This window comes from Perissodus microlepis, chromosome 5 (genome assembly GCF_051167445.1).
Source record: "Perissodus microlepis isolate ML-2025 ecotype Zambia chromosome 5, ASM5116744v1, whole genome shotgun sequence".
Taxonomy (NCBI): Eukaryota; Metazoa; Chordata; class Actinopteri; order Cichliformes; family Cichlidae; genus Perissodus; species Perissodus microlepis.
Genome location: NC_140465.1, coordinates 9,505,929 through 9,532,196, shown reverse-complemented (window position 1 = coordinate 9,532,196; position 26,268 = coordinate 9,505,929). Strand labels below are relative to the sequence as shown.

Sequence of the window (26,268 nt, the reverse complement as noted above, 5' to 3'; positions counted from 1 at the left end):
TGTTAATGTCATTAACACCAAAGCAACTGAAACTGAAACTGACCCCAACTGCTACTTAACTGACCACATCAATATCCCATAAGTTTAACTATCTTGATGCTATACTCTGATTAAAAAGTGTTCCTTTAATTATTATTTTTTTTAATGTGATATGTAAATATATGATCAAGCGTCGGTATCATAAAGTTTCTAGTGCACATAATTAATATGTTAACAACAACATCACAGGTACCTGCAGTGATGTGTAACAAACTCTGGACATATTATTAACACATACATGCTTAAATAGATTTTTGATTTACTGCTTACTCATAAATGTTTCCTGTGGTCACCCAGGAAAGGGACAGTGGGTTGGAGGTTGTGAAACTCAGTGACCGGGACTTCCTGCGCAGGCTTGAGAATGCAATCCGCTTCGGTAAACCCTGCCTCTTAGAGAATGTGGGGGAAGAACTAGATCCTGCTCTAGAACCTGTCCTGTTACAACAGGTGATTACTCACACACCTGCTGCAAACAAATGGTTCTTTTTATTTCAGTGTTATTCACCTTTCTAACACACCACTATGTTTATCTCACACCTATTAAGACTTTTAAGCAGCAAGGCCATACTTTACTGAAACTGGGCGATTCACTCATCGACTACCACGAGTCTTTCAAGATGTACCTGACAACCAAGCTGCCCAACCCACACTACTCTCCAGAGTTTTCTGCCAAAGTCACACTCATAAACTTCACCCTGTCACCCAGGTAACACACATTTTAATTTTAGTATCTGCTGTGATTATAATTTATTTAGTCCATAACTGAAAAGATTGGCAGGATGTTAAAATGTAATTGCTTGGACATTGTCCTGACTCCTGCAAACCTGTTTCTGTTAGTGATACTTACTCATACCGTCTGAATTTGTGGGACTGTGCATTCTATTTATATTCAGTGGTCTACAAGACCAGTTGTTGGGGATGGTGGTGGCTAAAGAGCAGCAAGACTTGGAGGTTGCAAAGAACCAGCTAATCACCAGCAATGCCAAGATGAAGCAGGAACTGAAAGAAATTGAGGATGAGATACTGTTCCGACTCAGCTCCACAGAGGGCAACCCTGTGGACAATGAGGAGCTCATCCGAGTGTTGGAGGCTTCAAAGATCAAAGCTGGAGAGATCAAGGTCAGGCAGTGGAAAAGTTTTGTGTCCAATATCGTATATCAGGGAAGTGTTTAAATAATTTTCTTTACACCCTTGTTCATAAAATGTTGGTAATGCATCATTAAACTTTTAAGCCACATTTGCACTGTTTTCGATGTCGGGGTTTCTGGCAGGCTAAAGTGAAGGCAGCAGAAAAGACAGAGCAGGACATTGATGCTGCCCGTCTGGAGTATGTCCCTGTGGCTGTGCGTGCACAGATCCTCTTCTTCTGCGTGTCAGATCTGTCCAATGTTGACCCAATGTACCAGTACTCTCTGGAGTGGTTCCTGGGAATCTTTTTGTCTGGTATTGCCAACTCTAGAAGTGCAGGTAGTCAGCAAGATTATACACTGAACTACATGTGTGAAGATAACAAAATCACAAGAACCAGATGTGAACAATGTTATGGTAGCACCTTTTTTCTTGACATGTTTCACACAGACACAGTGGAGGAGAGAATCTGGAACATCAATGAATATTTCACCTTCAGCCTCTATGGTAATATATGTCGCAGCTTGTTTGAGAAACACAAACTGATGTTTGCCTTTCTCCTGTGCGCTCGCATCATGATGAACGACAAGAAGATTGACATGGTGAGTAACGGCAAGAAGGGGATGTGTCATCTTCTTTAAGCAGCCTAAATACACGTGATGAAGCTGCATCGCCTCCTTTTGACAGGTCGAATGGCGCTACCTGTTGTCTGGAGGAATGCCTGTCCAACAGCTGGCCAATCCAGCAGTAAGCTGGCTGTCAGAACGTGCCTGGCAGGACATTTTAGGCCTCAGCACTCTGAAAAAATTTTCTAACCTGGCGCAAAGCTTCCCTGAACATCTGGAAGGCTTCAAGAAAATTTTTGACAGTAGCCAGCCTCACAGGCATGTAAAGCCAAACACCGTGCTAACACATTCACACTTTGCACCTTCATTTGTACGTTGCAGAAGCTGTGAGTGTCTAACAAGCTGTGCTTGTGTCTGTATATTTGCCTAAAGGGAGCCCCTCCCAGGAGCGTGGGATGTCATCCTGGACTCTTTCCAGAAGCTGTTGGTCCTGCGCTGTCTGAGGGCTGACTGCCTCATTCAAGGCCTGCAGGACTTTGTTGCTGCTGAGTTAGGACAGCGCTTCATAGAGCCTCAGGTAAAGTACTTCCCCCTTCTTAAAATGCATAGTAAATCTCAGTTGTGTGCAGTAACATGACACTATGACACAGTATGTGATAACATCATTTATGGCTTATTTCTCTTTCCATCTTTCTGCAGACATCAGACCTGTCTGTCGTCTTCACAGAGTCATCTTCCTCCACTCCCCTGATCTTTGTTCTGTCCCCTGGCACCGACCCTGCTGCTGACCTCTACAAATTTGCTGATGTCATGCAATTCTCCAAGAAAATGAGCGCCATCTCTCTTGGCCAAGGCCAGGTCAGTTTTAGAAGGGGGGCCTGGGAATTCTCACTCTCTCTAACACACACTCTCTGACTCACAGGGATATGCTGTAAATCACATTTTCACTGAACCAGGCCACTATCATTTGTCTTGGTGAGAATGAGAATGAGACCACCTCTGTGCTAATTGTTTTCACTATTTATGACCATTCCAGGACAATGTACTCTAGGGGCCATAAATGAGCTTAAGAAGCTTGAATGATAAATGCAGACTCAGTGTCCAAAAACCTTAAACCGTGCTGGCAACATTCTTCTAGCAGCACACTTTAGCCGTTCAATAGACATTAGCATCACATTACTTGCAACTACGTGATCTTGGCTCGTGTCAGGCTTTTTGTATCCCCCCTTCACAATTTCTGTCTGCATTCAACTGAGTGTCCAAAACCTTTCAGCTGTAGGGAGATGCACTGAGGCCCACAGTCAAAATATTATTTATGAGACCAGCTTCTCCAATAATGATTAAACCTATGAGAAATGCTGTCATTTGTGTGATTCAGGGCCCCTGGGCTGAGAGTATGATGCACGATGCCATGGAAAGAGGTCACTGGGTTTTTTTCCAGAACTGTCATCTGGCACCCAGCTGGATGCCTACCCTGGAGAGACTTATTGAAAACATCAACCCACTAAAGGTGACAACAAGAGGACACAAATATAAACCAGAAGCAAAACAGATCCTCAGTGTGTATATGTTAGACTAGCCAAGGACACAGAGCTTTTTCATCCTTTATATTCTAAGGGAAAAATCTGTCTCTTTTCCTGTACAGGTGCACGAGAACTTCCGCCTGTGGCTCACAAGTCTTCCCAGCAATAAGTTCCCGGTGTCTGTTCTGCAGAATGGTTCCAAGATGACCATTGAACCTCCAAGAGGCATCAAGGCCAACCTACAGAAAACCTACATGAGGCTCACTAATGATTTTCTCTCCTCTTCCACCAAGGTCTGTCTCAAGTACTTCTAGTGTCTCTGATTGGTTTCCCATATTTAGCTCCTGCTGCTTTGGTTTGACAACATATAGTAAAGTCTTCTCAAACCAGTGTGTAGATTTGCTATGAATGGTTCCTCTACTCTTCTTTCTTGTCTAGACAGCAGACTTTAAGTCTTTGCTGCTGTCTCTCTGCCTGTTCCATGGAATTGCTTTGGAGAGACGAAAGTTTGGCCCTTTGGGCTTCAACATTCCCTATGAGTTCACTGATGGCGACCTGAACATCTGTATCAGCCAGCTCAAAATGTTCCTGGATGAGTACCAGGACATCCCATACAAGGTGGAGGCAACACTTCTGTCTCTGTTTCATTACCTATTTGAAGATGATGTTTCAAATTGCTCCTACTTATACATACTGTTTCTTACAGTTATAAGAATGTTTCTTACAGATAGTTGATGTATAAGCTATAAGCAGAAACACAGGCCATCTAGGAAAGACGCCTGTGTTCTGGTTTTTGGTAGAAATTATGTGTGTGCATCTGCCTGTGCTGAGCATGTTCATTTGTCTGTCTCCCATTGCTGTCCTCCACCTGTCCAGGTTCTAAAATACACTGCAGGAGAGATTAATTATGGTGGCCGTGTGACAGATGACTGGGACAGACGATGTCTGCTCAGTGTGGTGGAGGACTTCTATTGTCCTGCTGTCCTCAGTAGTGATCACGTCTACTCTGCATCTGGAGTCTACCGGCAAATAGACACAAAACTGGATATCAAGGTTAGATAAACTCAGAACTCTCTGTTCACTATACATAATTTTGAGTTTATAACAGGATTGTGAGGAAAGCAAAGTATAAAAGGCAAGTGTGTGCCTTATCAAACTTAAATAGGGGCATATGTTTTTTTAAAAACCAGAAAAGAGTCATGCTATATGCATTTTTTGGAAGTAAGGCTGAGTTAGCCAAGCCTGGGGGGAAACATCAGTCATGTAAAACACCATGAGTCACACAGCCATCAAATACAAATCAGTCATAGAGAACAAAAGTTTCCACAGCTCAGAGAAGTTAAACTATCACAGGAGTTACTGTGCTGCAATGCCACAGTGTGTTTCCCTTTGTGCGAGTTTGTTCTTTAACAAGTTCACAACAATAGAAACTGTTTTCTCTCTTCTTGCTGCCATTCCCAAACAAGGAAATATAACAAGAGAGGCTGTGAGTATTTGCCTGCAGTAACACAGATTGCAGAAAAGCCTGAAAGCTTGTGATTTAAGCTTAGACTAGAAATGCAGTCCAATCAAGACATTTTGTTAAAAATACTGTAAAATGTTAACTCTGATCATGTCAAACACTGACTGCTTGACTGACTCGCTGTCATGGCAATTGTGACCCTAGGGTTATTTGGCATACATTCGTGGTTTGCCCATCAATGACACACCTGAGATCTTTGGTCTCCATGACAACGCTAACATCAGCTTTGCTCAGAATGAGGCCTTTGGCTTGTTAGAAGCTGTGGTTCATCTCCAGCCCCGAGCTACATCTGCTGGGGGCAAAACTCTTGAGGAGGTACCGATACAGATTCATTTGTCTTTAGATGTCTTTATTATTACTACTAGCATCATGTTATTGATTGCTTAATAATTCAATTTAGCACTAATTGTTATTGATTGCTTTGTAATTAAATAGAGTTTGAGAGGTGCGGGGCATGTGATGTGTTGTCTATGATCTGTGTTTCTTTCTTCGCTACAGATAGTGGAGGAGATAGTGGCAGGCATCGTTGAAAAGATCCCTCCTCCTTTTGACGTTGAAGAAGTGATGGGAAAATACCCGGTGCTCTACGAGGAGTCCATGAACACTGTGCTCATCCAGGAGGTCATCAGGTAACATTAGGCTGTACTATTAAACAATTAATTACATGGTTAAAAAATGTCATTCCACTCTGATCTTCATTATAAGAGCAGAGTGGAATGGCAAAAAGGGTTTTTAAAAGAAACACCACTCAAATAGATATCAATAACTATGTAATCATACTTGTGTATGAGCTGATGTAGCTGGCGTCAGAAATATTTCCAGAGTGAGTCTGGAGGCTGAAGGTCCCAGAATCCGACTTAGCATCTCCCGAGTCATTCGTATTGATCAACAAACTTTTTTTTTTTTTTTGTATATATAGAGAGTAGAAATATTTTGTCCATTAATTGAAGGTTTTTTTGTTATCACGAAGAAATTTGAGGAGGAATGAAACATACGGGGTCATTTCATCATTCCTCTGCAAGGTGAATGCTTATCTGTTTTTGTGGAACTATGCACAAAAAGAAATTTTTGCACATTAATCAACCTGATCTGGGAGTGTCTCATTACCTCACACATATTAGTAGATTTCTGGTTAGTCATGCCCTGAAAATTGCGTTTTACTCAAACTGTGGGCATGTGGTTATTAGTGCTTTAGTAACTTGTAATTATGTTTTTTTTTTTATCTTTCAGATATAACAAGCTGCTGGAGGTCATCTCTCTGAGTCTCAGAGATATTGTGAAGGCTTTGAAAGGTTCAGTGGTGATGTCATCAGCGCTCGAGCTTATGGCCCGCAGCTTATTCAACAATGCGGTGCCTGATATGTGGAAAGCCAAGGCAAGGCACACACAGCTGTTACTTTACATGTGACTCACTTTGTAGCAGGGGCTGCACATGTGAATGTATTCTCTTTTTCTCTCTCTGTTGTTATCCTTTTTTTTTCTTCAAATTTTTGTATCACTAGATTGTGCACACTTGTGACTTGAATATTTGAAATGCCATTTCACTGGGCAGAAAATCAAATAAAGTTTTGGTGATATTTCTGTTCTCCTCCTAAAATGTAATAATGTGCTTTCTGAGAATGCACAGAGCATACAACCAATACAACAGTTTGACTCCGCTGTTCTCGTTCTTCAGGCCTACCCGTCTCTGAAGCCTCTGGCCTCCTGGGTGTCAGACCTGCTTCAGAGGATCAATTTCCTACAGAGATGGATCTCTAACGGCATTCCACCTGCGTTCTGGATTAGCGGCTTCTTTTTCCCGCAGGCTTTTCTCACCGGAACCCTCCAGAATTATGCCCGTCGCTCCGGCACCTCAATTGACACAATTGGATTTGACTTTGAGGTCAGACCGTAGGCTGCCTCACTAGCAGCAATGTTTAAAAGAACAGTCTTACAGATTTAGAACATTGCTTCGTATCTGTATGTATATAAAGTGCTATATTCATAATGACTTTACCCCCCAACCCTAACCCAGGTTTTCACTGGTCTTGACCTACTTTTTTGTGATGATTTATCCTTCAGGTATTAGTGAAGTCAGTGTCAGAGATAACAGAAACACCAGACACAGGCTGCTACATTCATGGTCTATTCCTGGAGGGGGCTCGCTGGGATAACAAGGCAGGTCAGCTCGCAGAGTCCAGACCCAAGGAGCTCTACACCCAAATGGCCGTCATCTGGCTGATCCCCAAACCCAACCGAAAGCCTCCAACCTCAGGGATCTATGTATGCCCTATCTACAAGACACTCACACGAGCTGGTCAGTATATAGAGGAGTGATATAGATTAGTATAGCGATTATAAGAAATAATATAGATTAATTCGAGTTTTTTGTAAATTTGTGGGGGAAAAACAAAAGAAAAGTCCATGTTTGTGAAACTCTGGCTCAGGTTATGATCTGTAGTCAGTAGGTGTGCCGTCATAGGTTTGTGCGTATCTCTGTTTGCTGGTTTTATTACTCACCCAAAATAGACTCCAGTGAGGGTCCAATTTCATGAAGCATCTGAAAGTGCTGAAAGTGCAGCTCAGTTTTTTCCACTCGCAATGCCAACGTCTTGGCACCTTAGGCTGCTCACAAATTCTTCCCTCAGTGTAGCGATGAAAAAACAGAAATGGTTTAAAACACTTTTGTCTTTAAGTCACTGAAGTGCTCTGTGTGCTTTTGCAGGGACTCTGTCCACCACCGGCCACTCTACGAACTATGTGGTATCATTGGAGTTGCCAACACATCACACCCAGAGGCACTGGGTCAAACGGGGTGTTGCACTCATCTGTGCACTGGACTATTGAACCAGAAATTAGTTATATTAGTTATTGCTATTAGTTATTGGTTATCTACTTTAATGTCTAATAAACTGTTCACAAGCAATATCCTCTGTGTTTATTTACCATCACTAAAATCACTTGGTAATTGGATCCTTTTTTGTGTGTATTTTCTGCACAGCCAAATATACAACCGTTATTACCACTGACTAGTTTCACCTCCCCGCAGCGCTCATTTGATGCTTGAATATCCGTCCTGCTCCTTTAAGGCGGCCGCGTAGGTCAGTTGAGAAATATGACTTGACTGAAGGAGGGTGGCGCTTAAACTACTGTGACAGCGACTGGCCATGTGAATGCAGCTGAAGGAGTGATCAGCGGGAAACCGAGATCAACAGATAATCGTCACCACTGCCTTTTTTTCCCTTTTTTTTTTACCCCCCAAACACGTCTGACTGGAATTTTCTTAAATGGTTCATTTGCGCTCAAATTCTCTTTTAGATTTTCTCTCACGGGCCACCCCGGATCGCTAAAGTTCAGAGAGCTACATTTAAAGAATATAATTATAGTGTAGTTTCCCCAAATGGACTCTGACTTGTAAGCCTGTGTGAAGATAGAGTGGAGTCACTGTGGTAGAGTCTGCACGGGACAGGCGGATGCGTTAGAGGTCTCAGCTTTACGCATTTACCGGAGGAGGGCTGGACTCATCGCGTTAATCCGGAGAGTTGCTCACAGTTTGTCCCTCTGTGCACCGCTGTTGACAGCAAGCCGGTGTAAAACATGCTGCAAAATGGAAACGGAAAGCAAAAAGCTCTGCAACCGCCAAATGCTGGTGAGACAGAGTTAGACTCCACGGATGGCAACCCGAAACTGCAGCAAGAGCAGCCGGCAGTTCTCCCAGCCGCCGACAAGAAGGACGCAGAGTCCACACACTTCCCCATGCCCACTTACCCTAAACTGGAGATAAAGCGAAACGCGGTGACGGACGATTATAAAGTCTCCAATCAGGTTCTGGGCTTGGGGATCAACGGCAAAGTCCTCGAGTGCTTTAACAAGAAAACTGGAGAGAAGTGCGCGCTAAAGGTATCGAAGTCTCATGAGTATATCATAAATTGTCCCCGACCCTCCTGTTTACACTCTCACAGTATAACTGCAGACTTTATAGCTTTTAAGCGTTAACTCTAGATCATCCCAGCTGAAAGAACACCTGTTTCTGATACAAGTTTATCTCTCACTTTGTTTGGATGTAATAACATAGATGTCGACTGTCCAGACTGGTCAATCCATTTGGAAAAAACAGGCGTCAGTCCATTATGTTGGATTATGGTGGTGTGTCTAGGTATTTATTTATATCACTTGCTGCTCCTCTAAATTTGATCCTAATCTGATACAAGTATGGTTTAAATACCAAACTGTGTGGAAACACGGGTCCATAAGCTATCCTAAAGTGTTTGTTTGCACTGTGGGTTTAAAATATAAGAGTGGAAACTTGTGTAGACAAGAATCAAGAACTATGACCTTTATGGAAGTAGGATTTTCTTTTTCCAGGAACATGAAAGGTTAAAGGTTACTAACAAAACCAGTGTTTGACATAGACAGATAGATGAATAGACTGCTGGTTTTGCATGTATATATACCTACTGATCATACTGGGTTTGACATGCACTGTACATGCTTCTCCCCGAGCTCACATTCACATATCTGGTGGTGTTTCCTGGAAGGTCAGCCTTTTGCAATCAGTTCCAAGTTAATGGGTGTGTGGTCACCTAGCCATAAAATATCACGTGCTACACTGCTTCAAAGAGACACGGACTGTGATGGTGACACTTTATTCTGGGAGCGGTTGAAACCTTCACACTCATCTGCACACATGCACAGGTCGTCAGGTTTTCACCTGTCACCACTGGTCCACAGACCCGGAGAGATTTACTGGCTTACAGTAATCCATCTGGATCTGAGCTGCCAGCCAGGCAGCAGTGTCAAAGGGAGAGCATACCCAAAACTTTGGGATAGAAACTAAAGCTAAAGATTTAAAAAAGAGATAAACTGCAGCAGGAAATTGAATATTACAAAAAAAAGATAGAATGCCAAAATCAGAAAGGGGATACTTTTCTTGATAGCATCATGGGTGGGACTGGTAAAGAAAACAATTCTGCTTAGAAATATGAGCAGAAAGAATTACTTAAAATGAAAAAGACTTCCGATGCGGAAAAAATCTTCAGGCAAAATGCTAATCTGAATCCAGCAATTTTTTGTCTTTTGTCAGAAGTAATGACAGAACTGAAACACACAAAGAAAGTTTTGTGTCTTTTAATGTTCTGCCAAAAGACTGTGTGTGTGTGTGTCACTGCAACCACACTGTTCCGTAGGGGAAAGCCTGCAATAGATCGCTGTGACCTAAGTAGAGAGGGAACGCATCACATTAAGCCTCTGACCATCTTCTTCTCTCTGAAGATCTGTTAAAAGGTGTTAAGAGACGGCAGAAGAAACACCTCTGATGGCTCAGTCTGTCTTCTCTATTGTAGCTGCTGTAGTTTTTCTTTTGCACTGTGCTTGTTCATACAGCCGTTTATGTAAATTTGATTAATTTTGTTATGTCAAGTTAAATAGTGAGTAAAAGTAAACAGAGGCTAGACTGATGTAGAGTCGGATGACCGGCCCATTGGGTTTTTAAATTAAGTGTTGCTCTGAGCGCTGAATGTAATAGATGGCTATGGCTTTAATCTACTTTGCAGCAGTGCTTGAACAAAGCCATCCTTTCAGTGTAATGCAGTTAAAGTTATCTTGGTTCTTTTAACTTGGATTTTTCTTACTTAACAGCAGGGGATGGGAGAGAGAGCCCTGTGCTGTTTGGATGCGTTCGTGACCTCCACCTTTAACTGCTTAGACAGAAGTACAAATGTGGCCGGTGATTGTTCCATTTAAGAGAACATTGGGCCTTTTCGAGTGAAGCTAAATGGCCCGCAGGTCTGTTTTACTCATAGTCAAAATCTTATCAGTGGCTTTGGGTTCTGTGGTTATCACTTTGGCACACTTGTTGCACATATGAGTGTGTTTCAGGGTGTAAATTATCCAAACCATAAAGGAAATGCCCACTGTTTTGGTTAAAGGCAGCTCCAAAAAAGACTTTTGTTTTGAAAGTTTCTGTAAGATGTCATAGGTTAGGGTTAAGCTCCCTCCAACAAGTTAATCAGTCTCTGGGGTCCTCTTGAATGAATTGAAGGATTTAGGCTTTTAAACCTCATCAACCCAACAGAGCTGGAGGTGTCTTGTTGGGTTCACTCTGATCACTCTGTACCTTTACAGCACAGAGGAACTTTATGTTTTCATTGCTTCACTTCCACTTTCTATATGCAAAAATGCATTGTGAGTATTTTTATACTTGATCAGTAGAAGTCTTCTAAGAGGTGGCTGTGAGCACAGGTCATCTGCATCCTTGGGCAAGATACTGAACTGAAGTTCCCTTGATGTGTTCATCAGAGTGTGAATGTCAGACAGAAAGCAAAGTGTGTGAATGACTGAGGTTCAAGTAGAAAAGCACTATAGAAGAAAAAGGCCATTTACAATTTTGAGTGAGTTTTTCAGGCTTTTTAAATCATTATAAAGAAAAAAAAGTGATTCTAGGATTGGCATCATCAGTCTGTGTATCACTTTGGTCCAAAAGCAAAAGAAACAACCCAACAAATCTTTGATGTTTTCTGAATATGAACATGTTAGGATTGCTGACATTAGTATTTAGCACTTACACAGTCTCCTGCTTTCTAGACCACTTTGCTGTAGCCTTTATGAGCAGATCTTTATTGGCAGATGTTGTAAAGATAAACCACATTTTTATGAAGATATACAGACCAGCACTTTGAATTTCACTAATATTTAATAGAGAGTAAACATGTTCGAGCATGTGGTTAAACTTAGTGGGCGTTATCAGCTAAAGGTGTGTGTCTCAGTGTTTCTTAAGCTTCTCCTGACACAGATCCGATTCGTCTGAGTGTCGAGTCATCGTTGACTGGTTTGCGCGCCCTTTTAAATAAGAACAAAATCCTCCTGAAGATTAACTGTCTCGTTCTCTTAGTCTTTCCTCTGCAACCCTTTTTATGTTTTACTACAGTGCTACAGGCCCCTTTTTATTAGAGCCGATTCTATTTCGCTGCAGGAAATTAAGGAAACCAGCTCATAAACTATCTGCTCTTGATTGGAGTCATAAAGCTATAAATTACATAGCAAAAGCAAAACCTGCCCACTGCTCCGCTTAAAGTCAAGGCAAGTGGGCGAGGGTGAGCAAAATAGGACACATATAGTAGCAGATCAGACACCGGAAACCCTCAACTTCTTCTTTTAACACACTGCCGTCCTCTGAACCCTTTGCTTCCTCTTTGACATTAGCAAGCAAAAAAAGATAGAGGAAAAAAAGGCACTACACAGATGAGCTGTTTCTTTCCGGCATTTTGGAGTTTCCAAGAAATTTCATGTTTACCCACCAGCTGAATCCAATTTGCTTGGGTAGAGCCTTGCGAAAGTCACCTGTAACACACCACAGATTTATGTATGTGTGTCTGTCATACGTCAGTGAGTCAAACTCTGTGTGTGTTGTGTATTCTAGGCGCAGTCTGTAAGCAGACCGGCCTTGTGAACAACAGGGGATAGCTCCATCACTGTCACATCCAAAAATACCCCTTGACTGTGTGCTATGTCAAAGTCTGTCACCTGCTTTGTACGTCTGTGTGTGTGTGTGTGTGTGTGTGTGTGTGTATGTGTGTGTGTCTGCTGTATTGCAAACTGTGTGAGTACCCGGCTATTCCAGTATTCCAGTATTTATAGGCATCAGTTCTTATACTGATGTTAGAGCTTGAACTACCAATCCACTTACAGTCGTTTTGAAAATAAAGTACCCTCTTTCTGTTGTTTGGTTTTACATAACAACAAAAAAATCATCTGATTCTCACCAGTTGTTAAAACTATTTAAATGCCACCTCAACGGAGGAACAGCACGCAGCATGAGATTATAAATCATTACTTATTAAACAATAGCTAAGCTAAAATACAGAAGTTGTGTAAGAGACTAAGCACACCTCACGATTCAGTAGCTTGTAGAATCACCGTTAGCTGCAGTAACCTTAAGTAATGGTTTTCTGTATGAGTATCAGTCTCTCACATCTTTGTGAATTAATTTTGGCCCACTTTCTTTGCAATGTTATGGGTATTTGTTTATGCACAGCTCTCTTGGGGTCATGCCACAGCCTTTGCGTCAGGTTGAGGTCTGGACTTTGACTGGGTCAACACCTTGATTCTTTTCTTTTTCAGTCATTCTGTCGTGGATTTGCTGCTGTGCTTGGGATCAAAACAGTATCATTGACCCAGTTTAGCCCAAGCTGTAGTTGTTGCACAGACGCCCTCACCTTTGAATTTAAAGTACTTTGGTATACAGAGGAGTTCACGGTTGACTCAATGAGTGCAAGGTACCCAGGTCCTGTGGCTGGAAAGCAAACCAAAATCATCACCCCCTCCACCACCGTGCTCGACAGTTGGTGTGGGGTGTTTGTGCCGATGTGCTGTGTTTGGTTTTCACCAAACGTAACACTGTGAAATATGGCGCAACATCTCCACATTGGTTTGTTCATATGAAACTTTGCAATGCTAAGATGTGCTGCAAATGTTCTTTTTAGATTGAAGATGCTTTTTTTCCCCAGTCACCTCTCAAAAAAAGCCATATTTGTTCAGTCTTTTTCTATTTGTCCTGTCACAAACTTTAACATTTAACATACCAACTGAGGCCTGTGGAGTCTGAGGTATAACTGCATTGTCTGACCTTGGGGTCAATTTGATGTCTTGAATGTTTTCCAGTTGTGAGTAATCAGACTAAAACCAAGACTGATGAGCAACAAGATCACTCGTGATGTCTTGACGTTGTGTAACACACACCTGAATGCTGCAGACCAGAGAACTGCCAAAAATCATCTGCTTTTATAGCATTGAATGCATCTGCCCAGCAACACCTGGCTCATACTTACCCTCTTAACTCCTTTGTAAGCAGTAGGGATGTCCTGCTCACTGCTTTTACAGTTTTTGACTGACTTTTTGTTAAAAAAAAAATAACAACACAGTGTAATATATCATGTAATTTTTTCATACAAGAACGTATTTGCCAAATTTTTAGACCCACATATGTCTTGACATGTAAAACCTAAGACGATGTCAATTATTTTTACCATCAATGTATTTAGTATTGATTCATCTACTTATCAGCTTGGCTCATGTATATCATATTATGCAGAAAAAAACAAAAACTGCTTTCCTGGACTAAGATAAATAAATCCCAGGAAATATTTGGATTTTTTTTTTTGCTGTAAACACAGTTTATAATTAACAGCAATTGATTTTTAACTTTATTTATTGTTTTCTGCCAGCTGTATGGAAATGTTTTTATAAAATGATGCTGCTGCTTTGTTACACTACACCAAAACTATCCATGTTAAAGTTGAATGACTCCTTATAAACGATTACATAACGTGACATGATCTGTCCTTCTCTCTGCGTCTCTCCCAGATTCTCTATGATAGTCCCAAAGCGAGGCGAGAGGTGGAGCTCCACTGGCGAGTGTCAGGAGGGCCGTACATCGTTCGCATCCTGAGCCTCTACGAGAACATGTATCACGGGAAGAAGTGCTTGCTCATCATCATGGAGTGGTAGGATCTCACCAGTCAGTTAGCACTTCCTTGAATCAAACACTTTCTCTGTACTTTCCTATTTAAAGCTTTTCTTAAAATAAACAACAGTGTCTTGAAACTTAGAGCAAGTCTGCTCTCTTTTTGTTGAAAGCATGACATTAAAGAAGTTTTCATTCTGTAGGATGTAATGATGAATCAGTATTTTAATGTGAAAAAGAGCTCGGAGTGGGTACAGAGTCCCATAAGTCACAGCTCTGAGTAGGACAAGAGATGGTGTAAGATGACGCCCTTTGAATAAATGACAACATAACAAAGTGATAGATTAAAAATAACAAGCTAAAGTTGCCCGGCATCATTTTTACAGTTTCCACTTTTGCTTTTTCTCTCTCTTTTTTTTTAACCTTGCTTCATGACAAACAAAGAAAATGAGCTCAGCAGTGATTAAGGTCTTACAACATGCCCACATGTTTTTCCAACAAGATACTATCAACGCTGTTGTGACACTGTAACTGCACAGATAACAGCAACTCAAGCTCAAAGTGTTAGTTGGGCTAAATATAAACAGAATTAAGAGGCCGTCCTGTATATGGTCTCCTTCTGTCAAATAATAACACTAGTTCTTTACTGAGGTTAGGTTAGGATAGAGCCGGGCACACGCTTGCATCATCTGTGGATTCCCTCGAACGTTATGCAGACGTCACGGCAGCCATGTTGACACGAGCCTTAATTATGTGATTAGTAACACCTGCGTTTTCCAGCTACGTCATGTCACATGGCCGCTGGGAGAAAAGGGTCTATTTTTTTTTTTAAATATGTGTAACACATGTTTAGTTACATAATAAGCTCTGCCCCACTGAGCCATAGTGACCTTTAACTTTATACAAGTTAAAGGTCAGTTATAAGAGCTGCTGCTCTGAAGCTGACATAGAGACAGAATTTCATCTGGAATTCATGTGTCATGACAAACTGTTTGTAATGAATTCAACGCCATTGCTAAACAGTCTGTGTGTTTGTGTAAGTGTGTGTGTGTGTGCGTGTGTGTGTGGTTCAGGTATTACTCATGTTGTGGGGAAGTGTTTTCCTTATAAGGACAAAAACACTTGTCTACATATGGTGACTGTCCAAGTCAATGCATGTTGTAAGGTAGGAGAAGGTTAAAGGTTTGGAAAGTAGCTACAGTTAAGGTGAATATGAGTGAAGGACGCATAACTGTGTGTGCGTGTGTGTGGGTGTGCTTTGACACATGTTTGAACTCTGGACTTTTTATTTCTCTAAGGGAGAAAATGCGAATAATTCAGAGGAAATAAAAGGTACTCCATAGGCATGACACCTTTGCTCAGTATGTGGGAATTTTAAAGAGTGATTGTCATCACCGCATTGACTGACATGGCAGGTGTTTGTAATATGTGCGTAGTGACCTTGACGGTACACACACAGCGAGAGAATGTCTGCTGCTTCCTGTATGAAGGAAGTTGCTCGGCTCGCTGTGGGTAGCTTAGCAGCTCCCGTTCCTCCTTCAGCTCTCAGTTCATTTGTGATCCACAAGAAGCGTGCTAGAGTAAGTGTGCTTACTTAATGCAATTATGGAGACATTTTTCCAAAGAACTCAAGGTGGAGTTTCAGGTATCAGTGATTCTCTATGACACACAATGAAAGTGGAGAGTGGGAAGCACAATCATCTGGCTCAAGATGTTTTTGGTAGTGAGTCTCTGAACGTTTCTCAGATATAAAATGAAACCAAACGTTTATGTTATTGCAAAATAACCTCTTATTGTGTTACTAAGTCATTAATGACACTACAGAAGTGACAAATAGTGTTTATATCACTGCAAGATGAATTAATAATGGCACACTCATTCAGTATAAACACCGTTCTGTTTAGTATGAATTTGGTGCTTTTCCCTTCTTCCTGTTTTTAAACTGTCTCGGTTTCACTTTCACTCAGTATTTTTATTATTTCACTTACCGTTTCGTCACAGAAGAAACTCCAAAAGATTTAGCAGTGTGAGTAAATAGTTCATAATTAAGTAAAAGAATCCCCACTTTAAAAAATAACAATAGTAGTTTAAAATAATCCTGGTGCTTTTGCTTTGGGGGAAGACCAACATTTCTTTTGGTCTTCCTTTCCTTTACTGATTGAAAAAAATGCTCCCAAATTTTGGTGTAAAGGCAAGCGGATCTTTAATGATCTCTAATGTGTAATTTACAGACAACCTTACATGGACAGGCTCCTGTAGCAGAGCTCTAGTCTCCTGTCGTCTGAACAGGGTCACCCATCTGTTCCACACACTTATTTTAAAACCAGACGTGATCACACTTTAGACCCTTAACTTTGGAACAGCCTTCCTTATCAGGTTGGCTGATGGTTGGCTCTGTGGTTTGTTTGAATCTTTTGTCTGTTATCTGTGGCTTTTTGTTCACCTAATCTTCGTGTACAGCAGTGTGTGTATACAGGATTGAATGAAAGGCTGTGAGCTTGACTCTGTACAAATATGTACACTTATTTTTAAAGCCTTTTTATCCAAACTGTGAAGCACTTTGTAAAAGTGTTACACGTGTACTAACAGAAATGCGGGTACTATTCTATAATACACTGATCCCTGTTCTCTCCCTGCTTGTCTATGTGTCCAGTATGGAGGGAGGAGAGCTGTTCAGCAGAATCCAGGCCAGAGGAGACCAGGCGTTCACTGAAAAAGGTGAGGACTGATGGAGGGCAGACTCCACGTGATGGATACACAGCAACGGTGACGTGTTAACTAGTTAAAGCGAGCTCTCTTTCATTTGTGCCTCCTGTTGTTTTAACACTGGAATTGCTTCTGGTTTGAGAGAGTCTGCTTACCTGTTTTTCCTCCCAGAGGCATCAGAGATTATGAGGGACATCGGCACGGCCATCGATTTTCTCCACAACATTGATATCGCGCACAGAGACATCAAGGTACGCAGAGATGAAGTTCAGTGCCCAAATCGTGAAGCATGTGATGTCATGTCTGGGTAGTTTGGTGAAAGCTTGGTTCACTTGTTTTCCTCTGCTGCTTCCACCTCCAGCCAGAGAACCTGCTGTACACAAGTAAAGAGAGAAATGCGGTCCTCAAACTGACAGACTTTGGCTTTGCAAAGGAGACCACGCTGCACAATCCTTTGCAGACTCCTTGTTATACTCCGTACTATGTGGGTAAGATGTCTTACTTTGTCCTGGGATGGGTTTGGGCCATATTAACAAATGAGCCAGATGTTTCAAAATGACAGTAATAAGCTGCTGAGTCACTTTTTGCCTGTGCCCTAATCTCCACTGTTATATTGCTTGTACGTGTGTATTCCTGTTGATAAGCTCCCGAGGTTCTGGGTCCAGAGAAGTACGACAAGTCATGTGACATGTGGTCTCTGGGCGTCATCATGTACATCCTGTGAGTACTGTCTTTGTGTGGAGGCCAGTGCTGATTTCACCACAGATGTTATTGTACGACGCATGTATTTGTATTTGGATATTGTTACAAGAAGCGCTACTTAATTTTATTACGTTTTTAAATGGTCGTCATCATTACGGCTTGTTTGTCTCTGCAGATTGTGCGGCTTCCCTCCGTTTTACTCGAATACAGGCCAAGCCATTTCTCCTGGGATGAAGAGGAGGATCAGGATGGGCCAGTATGAATTTCCTAATCCAGAGTGGTCGGAGGTGTCACAGGAAGGTGAGGAACTCAAACTGAAACACTGTCAAACAGTAAAATAGCTTGCAGCCATACAGGCAACGAGCACACATAGTTACCGTCAGGTCTATTTGTTTTTGGACACAGTTTTTGTAGGGTTGCCTCTTTACACCAGCACAGTGGATTTTAAATCAAACAGATGATTTAAGTGCAGATTTACAGCTTTGACAAGGGGTTTGATAAAAATTATATAATATATAAAATTTTGTATAAACTATTTAGAAAATTAAAGCCATTTTTTCTGCTTAGTCTGCCATTTTCAGAGGTTCAACTGGACAAAGTAGCATAATTTTAAATAAAATGATTTTTTTTATACTTGGATAAAAAACCTCTGCAGTCAGATACTTTTTGAAGTCTAGAAACCACAGACCAAATGTTGTGCTTCCTATCTTAAGATGCTCTGCCAGGCCTTTACTGCAGCCTCCTTCAGTTGCTGCTTGTTGAGGTTGAGATCAGCTGACCGACTTGGCCTATGAAAAATATCAGATCTCAAACGGAGGGTCGTTTATAAAAAACAAAACTAAAATTTTCTAAAATTACTGTAAATTCCTTAGACGTGTCAAATTAAAGCCACTGTGCTGTTTAAGAGATGCAAAATTCATAAATATGTTTCATTCTTCAAAAATGTACAAATTTTCTACAACTTGTATGGCAGCAAAAGAAAGTCTGTAGCTTTCCTCTGTTTAATCCATATGAAGAGAAACACCTGTAGGCTAAAAATCTGAGTTTTTGTGAGAGAATTACAAAAAAAACATTTTTAATATATTTGTCTTTTTATTGCAAACATTTGCAGGTTTTACAAATGTTTACAATAAAAAAAACATTTTTAATATATTTGTCTTTTTATTGTAAACATTTGCAGGTTTTACAAATGTTTACAATCATGTGTGACACAGCAGTGTTTATCTGCATTCATGCGCGTTTGGCCTGCTTGTCTGCTTGCGGTCTCTCTTGTCAGAAACAGGAAACCTTAAACAGCAGGGGCTGCACTCAGGCCAATTCTGCAGATTTACTAAATGTCAATGTATGTCAAGTTAAGATATTATCATACAGAAACATTTTCGAGAATCATATACAGCAAGATATAATCTTGCCCCAGTTTGCATCTCGCTGTTGCCGGCTCTTTAAACTTTACTTACAGTGTGGTTAAAAAGTATTTGGCCCTTCTTGGTTTCTTAGTTTTGTGTATATTTGTGTATATGTGTATATTTTCACAATTAAATGTTTCAGATCATAAAAAATGTAATATTAGAGAAAGATAACCCACATAAATAAAAATGCAGTTTTTAAATGATGATTATTTTTATTAAGGGAAAAAATACTATCCAAACCAACCTGGCTGTGTGTGAAAAAATGATTCCCTCCCTTGTTAAATCATGAATTAACAGTGAGTGATAAATGATGAACCACATTTCTTTAGAAAGCTGAGTTTAATTTCACCCGTCACACCCAGGCCCGATTGCTGCCAGACCTGTCGAATCAAGAAGTCGCTAAAAGAGAAACTGCCTGACAAAGTGAAACAAGCTAAAAGATCTCAAAAAGCAACATTTCATGCCATGACCTAATTTAAAAAGTCACTGACAACTATCAGTCTTAGAAAGGTTACACAGCAAAATCTCCAGTGTTAAATTGACACTAGAGAGTGTCTACATGGGTCCACCAATCTGAGTGTTAAATGAACACTTTTGACAGTGTTATATTTTTTAAAGTAACCTAGTCAGTTTTGAAGATTAACAATGACCAACACTGAGCAGTGCTGATTTTCTAACACTGGAAAATAACTCAAAATGTTAGAAATTTTCCAAAAAAGGTGTTCAGGCCTCACGTGCCTCAGTTAAGTTCAGAGTTCATGAGGCATCTATGGGGGAGGTCCAAGGAGAAAACCACTGCTGACCAAAAAAAAACTCACAAGGGCTCGTCTCACATTTGCCAAAAACCATCTTGATTATACCCAAGGCTTTGACTTGGGTATAAGTCTGGACTGACGAGACAAAAGGTGATCTGGGCGACTTGCTGTAACTGATGGAACCGTGAATTCTGCTCTACCACAAAATCCTGAACTGTGGCCATCAGTTTATGCCCTGAAGCTCAGGTGCACAGCAGGACAGAGGTCCGTAAAAAAAACAGCAAGTCTACCTGTGAATGGCTCAAAGAACCAAAATGAAGGTTTTGAAGTGGCCTAGTCAAAGTAGACTGAAATGTGATTGAGATGCTTTGACCTTAAACAGGCGGTTCGTAGTCGAAAACCCTCCAATGTGACTGATTTAAAATAATTCTCCAAAGATGAGTGGGCCAAAATTCCTACACAAACACTTGATTGCAATTCTTCCTGCCAAGGGTAACACAACCAGTTATTAGGTTTAGGCGGGGATTACTTTTTCAGATATAGCCAGGTAGTTTGGGATTCTTGTTCTAATGTTCAATATTCTGTCCATTGTCACCGTCTCATTAAATTGCATCCACTGTTAAATATGTGGCTCCGTTTGCTCCAGTGACTCCTTCTTCTTCTTGGTATTATATTTAAACTCTGCTCTGACCTTTGATTTAACCTTAACCAATTTGTAATGATGCAAATTAAAGTTACAAGGGTTTTTTTTAGCATAATATCCCTGAGTAATATTTTCCTTTTCCTTCACAGTGTGCTGTTGAAAGTACTTTGACTCACAGAAAATGCACCAGTGAAATATTTTGTTAATTCAATAAGTTTGGTTGTGGAAACATCAGCAACTGGGGGGAAAACCATTTTTTTTTTCATATCAAGTCTTATTTATATACAGTACTGTACAAAAGTCTTGAGCCACATGTGATTTCTTTATATTCCGCTTCCATGGAGCTAATTTCAGACAGTGGTACTGGGTATATTTTCAAAATTGATGTTACAAAAGTCAGATTTTTAAATAAAATATTTTGAAATACCATCTGGAAAGCACCTGGCTGGCAACAGCTTCTCTGTAAAGCATGACAGGGATCCCAAATGCACTGATAATAGATAAAACACTATCAGTCTGTTCTCCCCAGAGTCTGAACCTCGAGACTAGTTGAAGAAATTACAAGAAAGCATGCCTAAGAGTTCAGCCTTTGTTAAAGAATAAAGGTGGCCATGCAAAATATTCACTTTGATGGTTGTTAAAACTGTGAAAACTCTGTTTTTGCCTTATATCCTGTATTTCCCTGTACATTTGCCCATGTTTCAGCAAATCACAGCATATATTTTCAACTTATCTACCAATATATAAAACAATGAGACAAGCAGCTGTTTTAATAGTGACATTTGAATTCAACACATCAAAATCCACTATAAATAGGACATTTTATCTCCAAGGCAAACATCATGTGAAAAGTTGTAAACTTTGCATTGCCTTGTTTCTCCCAGCAAAAGATTTGATCCACCAACTACTGAAGACAGACCCTAACGAGAGAATGACCATCACCCAGTTTATGAACCACCCCTGGATCAATGTAAGCACCCGTACACGCCTCATCTACTGTTTCCTGCTCGTCTGTGCATCTGTTTGCTTACGTCCTCATCTGTGTTTGTGTTTTGACTCTGCAGCAGTCCATGATGGTTCCTTCCACTCCCCTGCACACCACACGGGTCCTGACAGAAGACAGAGAGATGTGGGAGGACGTGAAGGTCAGTAGCACGACAACATCGACCCCCTCTGGTCACATCTTGACATTACAGCTTGTTAATGATAGGCTGCTGAAATGTTCAGCTTGCGGTAGGGTTTCAGTTAATGTTGCAGTGGTTTATAGACCAGTATGGGGGCAAACTCCAAAAATATTGAACTGGTAACTTTCCAGAATGCATGAGAATGTCCCAGTTTACTCTGGTTTCTCTTGAAACCTCGAGCCTCCATGTCCGCTCTGAAATGCACCTAAAGGCATACATATGATGTAATCAAGGCCGCTTACAATCACATCATTAAAAAGCTCAGAACCACAGAGGACATATACAACAATTTCAGCTGTTGGAGTAAAACCCTAACAACCTCTAAACAGATTTTCATGTGTGAAAACAGCAAAGTGGCCCTTTAAATATTCTAATGATTGAAATGTGAGGAAAACTGCCATCCTCATGTGTTTACATCCTGATTATCTCCTGACAACCAGCAGGGTGAAGAAGTGTTCGCAGTCTGTACAACTGTATGAGTTACAGTTTAATATTTAACCCAAACACACCTAAGCTTAGCTTACCTTTTGCCATTCCTGCATTTTTTCCTGATTTAAACTACTAAACAAAAGAAAACACCGCTTCCTCATATCAAGTTCATTCAACCATGCAGAAATGTACAAAATGTCTCACTTAGGCAATCACTTATTTTCAATCCCTGTAAATAACATGTGGAATGGCACATTCCTTCACAACAGCTAAATGAACAGGTTTGTCATGATAAGGTGTGAAAAGACCATTCAGCAAAATGATACGCTCACAATACACCACTGTTCATTTCTGCAGTGGGTACTGGGTACAGTGTTGCATAAAAGGCCACTTCTCAAAAAGCAAAGAGTCAAGAGGGTGCAGTCTTTATATTGGGCTTTATTCACAGTAAATGAAAAAGGTTTAGTTTTCTCTGAGGTCTGTTCTGACTCATTTTGACTTCAGTCCTTTTTTTAAATCATAAAAATATTTCCAGCCTGTTTCCCTTTTTCTTTCTACCTTTGCTTAGTTTTTTCCTGCTGCACAGATCTTGAACAGCAGCGAACTGCGTGGAAGCCTTTGCAGCAAAGATTTTGACATTATAGGAAACATCCTCCTTTGTTTCCTTTCTAAGAGTTGATGGTGTGAAAAATGACTAACGAGAGGATAGATGTCAGCTCTAATTATTTTGGGGTAATGTGAAGCCAGGAAACTGCTAACCTGACACCATCCTACAGCAATAAATTCCACTTATCAGCACTTTTAAAGCTTATCTGGTTAACATATCATCTCTTTTTTTTAAATTCAGACCTATACTGATGTGTAAACAAAAAAAAGTTGCAGGCTCTTTGGGTTTTATGTCCTCACAGTTTCTTGACCAACACCTGCAACTGTTCCCTGCTGAGAAACAGTCCTCACTAAAACCTCAGCTCCTCCTTTTTATACTTTTTGTTTAGAAAATAAAAAGCAGACATATTGCGTTAATTCATTAGCTTTAGCGTGCTTGCTTGTTTTCTCCATTTTATGTCTTGACGTTATGCTAAGCTAACTGGCTGCTCTTTGGAAACATACATGTGCCACTGGTAAAAAGCAAACGGTTTCCACATCCGTGAGCGCCAGCTAAATACTCCAACATCTGCCTCTTCTCTCGCAGGAAGAGATGACCAGCGCTTTAGCGACCATGCGTGTGGACTATGACCAGGTGAAGATCAAAGATCTCGACACCTCCAGCAACCCTCTGCTCAACAAGAGGCGCAAGAAGGCCGCTGCGGGGGGCAAGAGTGGGTCCACGGTATGCCAGAGTCAGTGAGGCAAGGATGAGCTTTGGTGGAAGGTTCAAGAGGTGCTTTAGACTTCTGAGAGACTCAACTTCAAGCAAGTGCGCTCTAAAATAAGAGACATTAGGAACGCCAGAGTTAAACCTGGATATTTCGGGGAGGTGGAGACGTGATATCACCTGTCTGTTGTCACCGCAGGCCTCTCTGTTTTTAATTATTTTGTGTAATAATGTCTTTTCTTTTTGGGGAGGGGGCTGGGCTGTTTGTAAGAGTACCTGTGTGTAGAGATATTTGTAGTGGTATATGTTGTGTATTTGAATGCTGGATTTACCTGTCTAAGGTGTAACTATGCAGTTGTGTGCAGATCACACTCAAAGAAACTAACTGTGGACAGACTGTGAAACTAAAAGGCTCATTATTGTCTTTTGTCTTAATATCGTCCTTCGTTTGCTGCCTTCCTTTTAGGATTCAAAATCCTAAAATGTTAATAAAATGTAGCCTCCACAATCGCTTCCATCTGAGAAACTTTTTTGTACAGAATCACTGCTGCAGATCAGTCTGGTGTCCTGTTAACAGAGCAGCACTCAGACTGTCAGCTTCCTGTAGCTGCAGTGGGCTAACGGCTGGTTGTGTTGCATTGGCAAGTTGTGTCAGTTTTCCTGAGAAATTTCTTATGTGTCACTGTGGTGATAAAATGCTTCCAGTAAATTGTGACTACAGTTTCTCTTTAAAATACAACCTTAGCAGGGAGACAGGAAACCTCTTATGTTGGGTGAATCCACTTCACATAGATGCTAAGATTTTCCACATGGTGGTTCTAAACATGCTCCTAAACTTAAAATAGGAGTTTTCGTGTGACAGAAACGTTTCCTGTGGATGTGGCAACATTTTTCTTTTTTTTGGTATCGTGTATTTCAGGCTTTGTCAGGCTGCTATTAATAGGAGCAGCGAAGTAGTTCTGTGGGACGCAGCCATCTGACATGTCATTCAACTGCAAAAGGTCAACATTTTCATGTTTATGATTGCAACCTTTAGCCCACTTTGATCATGTGATGCTGAGAGTGTTAAGGGGACGCTGATCATAAAAAGCTACTTGGCTTTTCTGCCTTTGGGATGTTGCCATACTGTCAGCAGGACTGCACAGCTCTTCTTCGGGCCTCTGTGAACGTAAGAAGTTTAGAAGTTCTGAGAATAAAACAATAAAGTCTCAGCTTTCCCCGAGTGAAATATCACAGCATATTCCAAAGGATGTTTTTTTGCCTCATGACGAATTAGGGGAGGGAATGTTTTTGTGCTAATCGCTCCATAATACAGAGACAAGTCCAGTCATGATGTACCACTATGTCTCAATTACTAACATGATGTTGACATGACAGTGTCTTGAACACTTCCCTTTTTTTGCGTAATTCCTCAAGAGCAAAGGGTTGCAAACCAAAAGGATGACAATAAAAAAAATTAAAGCATGCCTGCTTAAGTTAGGAGTCTGTTTCCTCAGTGGGGGATCACAAATTACATCTTTGATTGAGTCATTTGGTTGCTGTTATCAAACACAGTTTTTTTAAAATGTGGTTATCCTGGTGTACTGTGAGAGGTTTTGGGTGCGAGGCTAACAGCAGGAGCATAGGGTGAGTGGTTTGATCTCTTTAGCCTTTAGGGAGGAATGTGCTGAAGGTCGGTGGAGAGTTACGTGACTTTCCACTGTTTCTACTCCACCCCGTCATGAATAGTCTGTGTTGTACATGAAGCCTCCCGAGTCCTGGTCGTTTCCATTTCCACGTGTTTTTCTGCCCATGCCTCGTCGTTTCCCCGATGTCGTCCTATCTTATCTTTTCTGTGTGTTTGTATGCGAGGCTGTCTTTATTCTTTATTCACAGATCTGCATTTGCAGGCTCCTGCTTGACAATTAGTCTCACCATCACTATTATAGTTAAGGGTATCATCATTGCCACCAAAATAGCCTCAAGTCCTCACAGGCATGTCACATGATGCTTATATTATCTCCAGAGGGTCACAGTGCTTGGTAGCTCAGTGCATGTGTGCTTCATTTCATAGCATTGTATGGAAGATCGGAGAATTCTTTACTGCAGCTATAACTGATACTTAGATGCGCCTTGACTTCATTTTTTTTCCACAATTGTTGTCTTAGAACTTTAAATAAATTAAGTTGGGTTTTGTCACAGAAAAATATGAAAAGAAGCACAAAAATAAATGTTAGTACCATTGGAACCACCGAGAATCTCTCCAAGATCACAGGTCTCCATTTGGTGTGATTCATCTTGCACTGATCATACTGCACACATCATATTTTGTAGTCTTTCTTCCATTCTTTCCGTCACAGGTGCAATAACTCTCCGAAAACTATTTTATACCAGGAGTCTTCCTGTGTGTATTGTCCAATTAAACGCAGCATTACGTCAAGGCAAGGAGGAGCAGTCTTCCTGAGCTACAGAGAACAAGTTCTGCAAGTATGACAGCTCCTGGAAAGCTTTTAAACTTTTTTTAAAAAAGGATTTGGCTTTCACATTCAGCAGTAAATAAGTGACATGGTTCAGTTTGTTTTAGTATTATTTGAGCTGAATATTCTATATGGCTAAGTAGGAAAAAGAAATTTTAGAGCACATTCAGCATACACTGGATGATTTTTGAGTTTTTATTGTTATGGTATGAACTATGGAGGCCTGTGTAATTGAATGATTCTTTCTTGAACTGTGCATTTTATAAACCATAAGTGCCACGTGAAAGCAGATGAGGTGAAGCCCCAATAAGCTGCAGTGTTGTGGACGGGTCCCAGAGGTGCAGACGTTGTACCCCCTGAGGTGGATTGAGAATCAGTTTTACTGATAGTATTTTTTAAATTAGAAAATCAATTTTACTGTAAGTGAAATTAAGCCATACAGTTTGGTTATA

The 26,268-nt window shown here is 40.8% G+C and overlaps 2 protein-coding genes across 2 annotated transcripts in view; both read left to right on the top strand.

The window, feature by feature from the left end:
* dnah1 (dynein, axonemal, heavy chain 1) overlaps window positions 1-7,675 on the top strand; it is a 28,396-nt gene extending 20,721 nt beyond the window's left edge. The window contains exons 61-78 of the mRNA XM_084927717.1: window positions 337-486; window positions 585-745; window positions 933-1,158; window positions 1,311-1,506; window positions 1,618-1,769; window positions 1,855-2,055; window positions 2,170-2,310; window positions 2,433-2,591; window positions 3,112-3,243; window positions 3,379-3,549; window positions 3,695-3,874; window positions 4,133-4,309; window positions 4,923-5,093; window positions 5,277-5,407; window positions 6,009-6,153; window positions 6,454-6,660; window positions 6,840-7,074; window positions 7,483-7,675. Coding sequence (XP_084783843.1) covers window positions 337-486; window positions 585-745; window positions 933-1,158; window positions 1,311-1,506; window positions 1,618-1,769; window positions 1,855-2,055; window positions 2,170-2,310; window positions 2,433-2,591; window positions 3,112-3,243; window positions 3,379-3,549; window positions 3,695-3,874; window positions 4,133-4,309; window positions 4,923-5,093; window positions 5,277-5,407; window positions 6,009-6,153; window positions 6,454-6,660; window positions 6,840-7,074; window positions 7,483-7,604 — 3,057 coding nt within the window. The 3' untranslated portion in view covers window positions 7,605-7,675. The remainder of the gene's footprint in view (window positions 1-336; window positions 487-584; window positions 746-932; window positions 1,159-1,310; window positions 1,507-1,617; window positions 1,770-1,854; window positions 2,056-2,169; window positions 2,311-2,432; window positions 2,592-3,111; window positions 3,244-3,378; window positions 3,550-3,694; window positions 3,875-4,132; window positions 4,310-4,922; window positions 5,094-5,276; window positions 5,408-6,008; window positions 6,154-6,453; window positions 6,661-6,839; window positions 7,075-7,482) is intronic.
* A 220-nt stretch (window positions 7,676-7,895) lies between these two features.
* mapkapk3 (MAPK activated protein kinase 3) lies at window positions 7,896-25,564 on the top strand. The gene is made up of 10 exons (XM_084927716.1): window positions 7,896-8,657; window positions 14,118-14,257; window positions 16,871-16,935; window positions 17,095-17,174; window positions 17,285-17,411; window positions 17,568-17,643; window positions 17,801-17,925; window positions 21,317-21,402; window positions 21,497-21,577; window positions 23,238-25,564. The coding sequence occupies exons 1-10, from the start codon at window positions 8,355-8,357 to the stop codon at window positions 23,391-23,393; spliced, it is 1,239 nt and encodes a 412-aa protein (XP_084783842.1). The 5' UTR covers window positions 7,896-8,354; the 3' UTR covers window positions 23,394-25,564.
* Window positions 25,565-26,268: the final 704 nt, after the last annotated feature.

Coding starts and splice junctions, on each gene's coding strand:
- mapkapk3 (XM_084927716.1), top strand. CDS start 8,355: ATGCTGCAAAATGGAAACGGAAAGCAAAAAGCTCTGCAACCGCCAAAT. Junction 8,658..14,117: donor GAGAGAAGTGCGCGCTAAAG/GTATCGAAGTCT, acceptor CGTCTCTCCCAG/ATTCTCTATGATAGTCCCAA. Junction 17,175..17,284: donor TCGCGCACAGAGACATCAAG/GTACGCAGAGAT, acceptor TTCCACCTCCAG/CCAGAGAACCTGCTGTACAC.